A 10,574-nucleotide genomic window follows, 5' to 3' on the forward strand; every position below is an offset into this window, starting at 1 on the left:
CCACAGAATAGATTGATTGCAAGCCCATTCGAACATGATGTTTAGTTAGGTAGATCCGAGATGCTCCGTAGCAACTCCAGTTGAACTGTGTTCGACGAATGTTGCTAGCTCGTTCAAACAGTAGTATGCATTTGAACGCTTCACTAACTCGTTCAAACACCTCTGCCTCTTATTGTGTTTTTTCATAAACCGACTTTGATCTAAACTTTTAAACATCGTTATGCATGTTTTTAATTAGATCCTTAGGCTATTATTATGTGCTCTTGGAGAGAATCGTCCTTCACTCTTAAACCTTTCATAGACTTGTTAAACCACACAAACAAAAACAAACATTAAACACTGAAATTCCGGGTTGCAGAGGAAGCTTGTAAATTATTGACCAAAGTTCTAGAGCTATTACGGTAGGAAACATACGAGTCGTTTGTTGGGATACGATTTAGGTTTTACTGCAAAGGTTTTATAACGATAAACTATTACGAGAATTCGTAACTGAACGTGTAATTCGCCTGTCAACCGGAAAAGAAGCAGGATCTTGCTTCTTATTCCGACCTATTTTCGCTAAATAATGAACGGTAGGAAATCTGAGGTTCCTAGGCCTCCAAACACTAGGTTTGAGAATTAAATTTTGCATGCTTCATTGTACCCCAAACATGGGTTTAAATAGAACTACAATTTAGGTCAAATCCTTCTAGGATTTGTAAAAGTAATACTACCTAGACTAGGAAAACAAAAGAGAGTATCCTTGACCTACACGGCAGTGGAGAAAGTTTCCTTATTAGAATAGGACTAAAATACTTCTATTAACCTATAGTGGAGTACACCTCCTTATTGGAATAGTACTACAATACTAGGCTTGTAACATTCCTCCCCCGTTGAGTGTGTCCTTGTCCTCAAGGACAAAATCTGGAAAGCGAGCCTTCATGTTGGACAATTCTTCCCAAGTAGCGTCTGCTGGACTGAATCCCTGCCAATGGATGAGGACTTGCCTGTTGTCGGTGTTGCCACGGTACTCTAAGACAGCTTGAGGCTGAAGTTGTGGAGACTTGTCATTGTTAACTTCAGGCATAACAGTACTTGTGGACACTTGGTTGCCCACCTTCAATTTAAGTAACGATACATGGAAAACTGGATGAACCTTGGATTCAGCTGGTAATTCCACCCGATAAGCTACTTCACCAATACGCTCCAACACGCGGTATGGTCCATAGAACTTGGCCGCTAGCTTCATGTTAGACCGCTTCTCCAAGGAATGTTGCCTATAGGGTTGGAGGCGAACATACACCTGATCACCCGGCTGAAAAACACGCTCATGGTGCCCACTATCATATATCTGTTTCATTCTATTCTGAGCCACTTGTAACTTGAGTCTCACATCTTTGAGCAACTGATCTCTTTCCAATAGATCATGTTCCACTGCTTCTACTCTTGCAGTCCCTGGGATATAAGAGAGTAATGTGGGAGGGCGTCGGCCGTAAACCACCTCAAAAGGGGTCTTGCCAGTACTAGCATGATAACTAGTATTGTATGTATACTCAACCCAAGATAACCACTTGACCCAATCCTTGGGTTTGTCCCCTGTGAAGCAACGGAGGTACATTTCTAAGGTACGGTTGACTACCTCTGTCTGACCATCCGTTTGAGGATGATATGCTGAGCTAAAATTAAACCGAGTACCTTGCAATTGAAAGAGCTCTTGCCAAAACTTGCTGGTGAAAGCAGGATCCCGATCTGACACAATAGATGTTGGCAGTCCATGGAGTTTGAATATGTTATCAAAGAAAACTTGGGCCACACTAGCCGCCGAATAGGGATGTTTCAATGGAATGAAATGGGCATACTTAGAGAGACGATCCACCACCACAAATATCACTGTCTTACCTTGCGAGTTCGGTAACCCATCCACAAAATCCATAGAAATGTCGGCCCATATGACTGTCGGAATAGGCAGAGGTTGTAGTAAACCTGCTGGTTTGGTGGTCTCACTCTTGTTGCGTTGGCAAATGTCACATTCCCGCAAGTATGATTTGATTTGAGAACTCGCCCCTTGCCAATAAAAAACTGCCTTGAGTCGGTGCCACATCTTGCTGAAACCTTCATGTGAGCCACTATGAAACTCATGGATTATAGCCCTTGTGAGGGGAGAGTCAGACTCAAATATATACGATTTTTGTAGAATATTAGGCCAGATTTATAGCTCCATGGACCCACGGATTCTCCTTGTTGAATTCTTCGGACCAAATCTTGCAGCTCCTTTTCGGTTGCTATTTCTTCTTGAATGGGCTCTAGCCAATGAGGAATGGGACTTGAGAGGGCCAACACATGGCTAGGCTCTTCTCTTCTTGATAAGCTATCGGCAACAGAATTTTCAAGGCCCTTCTTATATTCGATGGTGAAGTCATAGCCCAATAATTTGACCAACCACTTTTGCTGAGCTTCTGTGGTTATTGTTTGATCCAACAAATATCTCAAGCTTTTTTGATCTGTTCTGATAATAAATTTATTACCAAGCAAATATGGTCTCCATTTCTGGATGGCGGCGATTAGAGCTAACATTTCCCTTTCATATGTAGAACGAGATAGATTTCTTCCTTTTAGAGCTTGGCTAAAAAATGCAATGGGTCTTGAGTCTTGCATAAGAACTGCACCGATTCCTGAACCCGATGCATCACACTCCACAATGAAGGGTTTGTTGAAATCTGGCAAAGTCAATACGGGTCCCGTAGTCATAGCTTGCTTTAAGAGAGAAAAAGCCTTATCTGCTGCTTCTGACCAAACAAAGGCATCTTTCTTGAGTAGCTGAGTTAATGGGGCAGCGATGGAGCCATAACCCTTAATGAATTTCCTATAATATCCGGTTAGTCCCAAGAAACCCCTAAGGGCTTTAACAGACGATGGTTTGGGCCATTGTATCATGACTTGAATTTTATCAGGATCCATGGCTACCCCTTGTTGTGAAATTATATGGCCCAAATAACTTATAGTGTCTTGTCCAAACTGACATTTATCCCTCCGAACAAACAATTGTTGAGCCTTCAGAATACTCAAAACCTGACGTAAGTGCACCAGATGCTCCTCCCATGTTTTACTATATATTAAAATGTCATCAAAGAAAACCAAGACATACCTTCGTAGAAAGTCCCAAAAAATATTGTTCATGAGAGACTGAAAAGTAGAAGGTGCATTTGTTAGACCAAACGGCATCACGAGAAATTCGTAGTGACCGTGGTGAGTTCGGAACGCAGTCTTTTCAATGTCATCCTTCGCCATTCTGATCTGGTGGTAGCCCGATCTGAGATCTAGCTTGGAGAAGATGTGGGCCCCATTAAGTTCGTCAAGGAGTTCGTCAATCACTGGGATGGGAAATTTATCTTTGATTGTTACTTGGTTGAGTGCTCGGTAGTCCACACATAGCCTCCATGACCCATCATGTTTTTTTACTAGCAACACTGGCGAGGAATAAGGACTTGTACTTGGCCTGACCACTCCTGACTGTAGCAATCCCATGACAATTTTCTCAATTTCACTTTTTTGGTAATGAGGGTATCTATAGGGCCGCACATTAACTGGGCCACTTCCGGGCTTAAGTGGGATAGTGTGATCATGAGCTCTATTGGGTGGAAGACCTTGTGGTTACTCAAAGATTTCTGGAAATTCTTTTAATACCAAGCCCAATTGTGTTTCAGTAGAACTCGGCCCACCTTTTTGTGCACCTAATACAATACACTGTAATAAGCCTTCATACGTGTTCTCCCTCCTATGTGCCATTATCTGACAAACCCAACCTTCTCCCTTTCTTTTCAGCTCTCTGCCCAAGCTCCTCTCCTCCACCACACGATTTAATGGTGGCCTCATCCCTCTTATCACTACTTCTCTTCCTCTCCATGTAAACCTCATAAACATTCTTTCAAAATCCCATAGGATCGGACCCAAGGTTCTCAACCACTGCGTTCCCAACACAATATCACACACATCTAAGGGCAGCAAGAAGAAATCAATCACAAATACCTCTCCTTGGATCTTCAACAGCATCCCAGCACACTGACCGGAGCAGCTCATGCGTTCGCCGTTCGCCACTGTGACCCACAGCATTCCGGTGTGGGTGGGACTTTGCCCCATCTGTGCCGCCACGCGGGAATTGAGAAAGTTGTGGGTGCTCCCGGTATCCATCAACACCGTCAATCCGTGGCTTCCTAGTGCCCCCTTTACTCGCATCGTCTGGGACGTGGGTGTTCCGGTGATGGCATGCAAGGAGATTACTGGTTCTTCGGCCCTCCTTTCTTCGAACTCATCTGTCTCCTCCCAATTTTCTTCATCCGCATAGACGCCTTCAATCAAAAATAACTTCTTGCACTTATGGCCGGGAACAAATTTTTCGTCACAATTGAAGCACAATCCTTGGGCTCTTCAGTCTTGCATCTCCGCAGGGGACAACCGTCGGGTGGGTGGTGGCTTGCTCCGAGTTAAATTCGCAGATGGAAGAGGGGGGGTTGCTGCCCATTGGTTTGTGCGTTTGTCCTCTGAATTTGGGGGTTTTTTTAGACTCCAATTTTTCACTTCATATTTTGCTTCATACAATCGCGCCAACTCAATGGCCTCCGTCACCGTGGTGGGTTGTGCACTTGTGCGGCTTGCACCTCTGTTCTTAAGTTTCTTTTTAATCCACTTACAAAGCAGCCTAGTTGGTGTTGAATTGATAACTTACCCACTCGACTAAGTAGATGTTCGAATTGGAGTTGATATTCCTTCACCGATCCAGTTTGCTGTAATTTGGTGAGGTCACCGAAGTGGTCTTCAAACGCTGTTGGCCCGTAGCGGGTATGGAGAGCCGTCTTTAGGGATTCCCAAGTCAAAAACTCCTCGCTTTCTTTGAAGAGTTGATACCACATCTGCGCTTCTGATTCCAGATGATATGGTGCCAGAGGTAATTTCTCCTCATCCTCTATTTGTTTAAATTCGAAGAATTGCTCAACCCTACAGATCCAGCTTGTGGGGTCAATATCCCCATTGTATTTAGGAAAATCCAGTTTAGCTATTTTCGACACAATTGAACTGGAAAAGGAATTTTTCCCACGACTTTTGGCTGTGGAATTTTCTCCTGACTCACTCTTCCCTTTGCTTCGCCCATCGTCTATTTTTTCCGCCAATTTCTTTGTTTGCTCTGTCGAAGTTTTCATGAAGCTTTCGAGCATCTTCTGCAAGTTGGAGATTTGCTGCTCCATACGTTCCATTCTTGGGTCCGCCATTGGAAAGAAACCTGTCTCTGATACCAAATTGTTACGAGAATTCGTAACTGAACGTGTAATTCGCCTGTCAACCGGAAAAGAAGCAGGATCTTGCTTCTTATTCCGACCTATTTTCGCTAAATAATGGACGGTAGGAAATCTGAGGTTCCTAGGCCTCCAAACACTAGGTTTGAGAATTAAATTTTGCATGCTTCATTGTACCCCAAACATGGGTTTAAATAGAACTACAATTTAGGTCAAATCCTTCTAGGATTTGTAAAAGTAATACTACCTAGACTAGGAAAACAAAAGAGAGTATCCTTGACCTACACGGCAGTGGAGAAAGTTTCCTTATTAGAATAGGACTAAAATACTTCTATTAACCTATAGTGGAGTACACCTCCTTATTGGAATAGTACTACAATACTAGGCTTGTAACATAAACTCATTGCAATTTAATCTTTTATAGTGAATAAGTTTCTTGAGTACGACTACTCCGAAATGATTTTACTTTTGAAGAGCTATTCAAAATGTCTCAATTTCTTTACTGTTTTATTTAATTTTTGCGATATTACGTGTGGTTGTGAAATTTTCGTTAGTGGTGATTTTTTTACAAACACCTATTAACTTATCTCTTGATGTTGTTTGGTTCGTCTGACAAAGTTCACCCCCAAAACACATGAACAAACATACCCAAAAGTGTTTTTGAAACATTAATGCGTGACATATGTTAAATCACTAGTTATCCTAATAGTTCACGCTGATAGAAAGAGGTAAATTTAATCACTTAACCATTACTTTAACACTCCTCCTCACGTGTGAGCTCAAACTCCCTTTTAATAGGTGATAGCCCAACACGTGAAATATTTAATTGAAATTATGGGTGAATTGACAAAGTCAAGATTCAAACTCAGGACCTTGGGCTCTAATAACATGTAAAATTCCTAGTTATTTCAAAAGCTTAAGTTGATAAAAAAAGATAAATTTAATCACTTAATCATTACTATAACAACATAAAGCAACATTACTGGTACATTCTTAAAAAATTCATATAATCATGCCACTAACTCAGCAGTGTGAATAATACAGAAGGTTATTAACATACATCTGGCCATTCGATTCACAAAAGCTTCGTAGTGTGAATAATACAGAAGGTTATTAACATAAATCTGGCCATTCGATTCACAATAGCTTCGCATTATCCAAGTGAAGTGGAAAGCATCCATGAAAGTATAAGTGGAGACAATCATTTCTTTGGAGGAGTGTAAGCAAACTTCCATAGAAAATGATCCCTGCCTTGAAAGCTTCTACCACCAGCTACCTCTTCGATGGGTACTGCATCAGATATCTCTTTAAGGCTTGCCTCTGTAAGCTTCATCTTCAAAGAGCCAATATTGTCATCCAGGTTTTTGATCTTAGTTGTCCCTTTAAAAATTCAAGGCAAATGAACAATGAGAAATCGCATGTCAAAGTCTCAACTTGGTTTGATTATTTAGAAGGTGGTATAAGTAAGCATTAGCATCAGAATTTCTAGGGAAATTGCATCACAATGTGAGCTCTGGATTCTAGAATTTGTAGGGAAAATGAAAAGATTTGGCACATTGGATAAAATAATCTTACAAAATTGTTCCAAAGGGGACAAAAATCTAAAGCAACTGTATGTACTGAATGAAATCAAATGCCATTACGTTTTCTAGAACAACTCAACTCAGCTCATTTCAATTCAACTAAGCCTTGATCAATGCCAATAGGTTCTCCTGAACACAGCTCCACCCATATGGTTAGCAGCTTTGCTAATATGATCTCTTTAAACTGCAGAACAAGTGTTATTGTCCCTTTCAAAATAAGGCGCATCGCATTTTGGATGAAATGCTTAATGATGCTTCTAAGACACCGTGATCACAAATTCCAATTCAAAATCAAATCTTACTTAGTTATGACTGCAACCTAACACCATATTAATGAATACGTTAAGGGTAAACTAAAATCTCTGAGTTCTTTTGAGGTTCTTATGGCATCAGAAAATAGAATTGTCCAGCCAAGCAATGGGTTCTTGTAATATATACCGAACTGGGTTGTTGTAATATATACTGAACTTTGGGTCTTCAGGCAGGAAATTCTTATGGCACATGGATTGGGATAATTGCGATATTTTTACTTGGATTCTATGTCAACTTTATCTCCTCTAAGATCTTATCCTACATTGTAACGCCTAAAAAGCAAAAGCACTAGACCCTTGGAGAAGAGATAGAATATAATAACATTGAATAGAACTTCAGCCACTTCTTTTTCTTTCTCTTTTTCTTTTCAGCCACATTTCTGAGGAAAACTTATATATGTAGCACATTTCAGAGTAATTTCTTTAAATTAATCAGGACTAAAAAGAGAAAGTCACTTACCAGGTATAGGTGCAACATCATCCCCTTGTTCAAGTACCCATCCTAGTGCTAGCTGAGCAGGAGTGCATTGGTGCCTTCTAGCAAGGCTTTCGATCCGAGTATAAACAGCCTTGTTCTTCTCCAAATTGTCTCCCTGGAACCGAGGATACATGGCCTTATAGACAAAAGAGCTGGCTGTTAGTTAAGCTTTTTTTTATTTTTTATTCTTACTATTAATATCATTATGGGGAACGGCAAAAGCCTTGAAATCCTCATTCTCATAAGACAAAAACTAAATAGCAGATGTGAAGATGTATTTTTCTTTTAAAGGCAGATGCATAGACATGTTTCATTGTATTCGAATTAACCCTGAAGAGTAATGCACTGCTGAAAGAAAAATATATAGTTGCCTAAAGAATTACGCGGGCAATTATTATTCATTGAAAGCCAACAAATGGATGGGAAAAATGTGGCGAAACATATACCAAGCTACTGTTTGCAGCCAAGCTTTCCACGATTCCTTTGCCAGCAAAAAATCCACGACCAAGAGGACTGTATGGAACTATTCCAATGCCAAGTTCCCTGCATGCACAAGAGTATCAACATAGCATTCTCATACTTTTGGATATATAAGATGTCAAAAAGCCACACAAAATGGACATAAAAACCACCCAATTAATATTTTCTATTGTTGCAATTTCTTTCAAAAACAATAATACTACTGGAATCCTAAGAAAGAAAAAAAGATATTTATGATACATACTATCTCATCTCCAAATTAAAATTTTCAGAGCCAATAGATATCAAACAAGGAGGCAGCTCTAAATAAAAATTTTCGCATCAGGAAGGGATAAACACGTCGCTGCAGCATTCTTAAAAGGTTGCGTAGAAGTTAAAGCACTCAAGAGACTTGTGAGACCAATTTTCATAAAAACTGGAGCTGTAAATTGAACAAACCTGCAAAGTGGAATTATCTCTTCTTCGATATCACGAGTCCAGAGAGACCACTCCATTTGTACAGCAGTGATGGGATGCACAGCATGTGCCCTCCTTATTGTGTCTGGGCTGGCTTCAGATAGACCAATATACTTGACTTTTCCCTCCTCTACCAGTTTCTTAAGTTCACCTATCTACATGCCAACAACAAGGATTTGATCAGTTTTTCCATTTAGATCCCACTATCTCCACAATGGAATAACTAATTTGCAGAGAATTTGATCATTTTAAATTACAAACAGAAAATAATTCAAGAACCACCCTTGCATTGCAGGCATCCAGTTGGAAACACTTACAGTTTCTTCTATAGGTACAGTCTTGTCTACCCGATGTTGATAATACAGATCAATGTATTCGACATCAAGACGCTTCAAGCTAGCCTCACAGGATGAGCGAACATAGTCAGGGCTACCGCTCACTGTCATATGAGTGGGAGGAAATCCCACTCCTTGGACGCCAAATTTGGTGGCTACTTGAATTTTTCCTCTTGGCAACTGCTTCAAGGCCTGAAAGGTATAAACTTCTTCCAGTTAATATCACAAAGTCTTAACATGGTGGAAGATTATTAATCAGTTCATTAACAACAGAACAAATAGAATATACTATCACAAAGATATTTCTACATTAGTGAAAGCCTTTATATTTACCACGACCAAAAAAAAATCCAACTTCTTGAGCTAGTAAGAGTAAAAATTGATGATGAGTACCTTCCCAAGCAGAATTTCATTAGTATGGGGTCCATAAACATCAGATGTATCAAAGAAAGTGATTCCCTTACTGAAAGCATACTTTATTATTGAGATTCCATCCTCATCAGAGACAGGAGAATTGTAGGCTCCTGTCAGGCCCATACATCCAAATCCCAACTTTGAGACCTATGGAAGAAAAAAAAAAAAAAAAAAAAGTAGTTTAGAATTACAACGAAATGAACAACAAAAAGTTAACAAAAAATGAATTGGAATGAAAATTGAGTACCAAAAAGTATTTTAATCGAGAAAACTATTCCTTAAAACCTTGGAACCTATGCATCTCGAACATTGAAAAGATTAGCCTCAAGATTTTTGATAAGTTGTAGCAATTTGAAGGATTTATATTTTCAGTGAAACCAAATTATTAATCTTTCATGGGTATAAGTTATTTCTGCAGGTCCAATTTATATGAGAGTCCTGATGGAAGAAAGAAGCTTGGCCATTGCATATGAGAAGAGAAGGTACCAATATTCAAATTCGGCTAACTTGAAATGCACAAGCTTTCCTAGACATTTCTCTTTATTTTGCAGTTGGAAATTGAGCAAATATTAGTTTGACAACACAATTTATGCTGATTCCCAGACTAGAAATAAATACAATCTGTTATCAGAGTGTGATCAGCTTCTTGATACCTCAAAAACTCGAAGTATATCAAATTATGTAGATCGCTTTTCTAAGAAATGCGGCTTGAACAGATAAATTCAGAAATTTCCTGAAAAAAATTGAAATGGAACTCAAGGAATGACATTGGGGATTTACGTCAAGGCCTTGAGTGCCCAGTTTCACTCTTGGAATTTGGACTTCGTTGCCTTCTGCCATCTTTCAGATGAGCGTTTGTTTCTCTTCTCAAGATTTTCTGTCTCAATGTCTTGTTGGGATTTGCCTTTGCACTTATCGTCACACTCTCTCTCAAGCAAACACAAATGTATGTAGAATGTTAAGAGCGGAAGATAAAAAGGCTGCTAGTCTGCTACGATATTCGAGTCCGAACTTTCTTTCATCATTGATTATGTCATTCGAAACTTTTGGATAACCATCTTATTTAAAAATAAAAATATGGGTTAAATACCTTATTGTCCATATGAGTTAACTTCTTTAATTTTTTTTTGGGTAAAGTCCACATACCCCCCTCAAACTACCACCCAATTGACAATGTCCCCCCCAAACTTTCAATTGTGACAATGTCCCCTCCAAACTACCAAAATATTGTCAATGTCCTCCCCAAGACT

The 10,574-nt window shown here is 39.7% G+C and overlaps 1 protein-coding gene across 1 annotated transcript; it reads right to left on the bottom strand.

The window, feature by feature from the left end:
* Positions 1 to 6,295: 6,295 nt before the first annotated feature.
* LOC132170642 (probable aldo-keto reductase 1) lies at positions 6,296 to 10,288 on the bottom strand. The gene is made up of 7 exons (XM_059581695.1): positions 10,105 to 10,288; positions 9,304 to 9,471; positions 8,893 to 9,102; positions 8,558 to 8,730; positions 8,086 to 8,182; positions 7,622 to 7,775; positions 6,296 to 6,647 (listed from the first exon to the last, which is right to left on the bottom strand). Exons 1-7 carry the CDS (start codon positions 10,162 to 10,164, stop codon positions 6,469 to 6,471), a joined length of 1,041 nt encoding a protein of 346 aa, XP_059437678.1. The 5' UTR covers positions 10,165 to 10,288; the 3' UTR covers positions 6,296 to 6,468.
* Between the last annotated feature and the right edge of the window lie 286 nt (positions 10,289 to 10,574).

Source organism: Corylus avellana, chromosome ca2, assembly GCF_901000735.1.
Source record: "Corylus avellana chromosome ca2, CavTom2PMs-1.0".
NCBI classification, from domain to species: domain Eukaryota; kingdom Viridiplantae; phylum Streptophyta; class Magnoliopsida; order Fagales; family Betulaceae; genus Corylus; species Corylus avellana.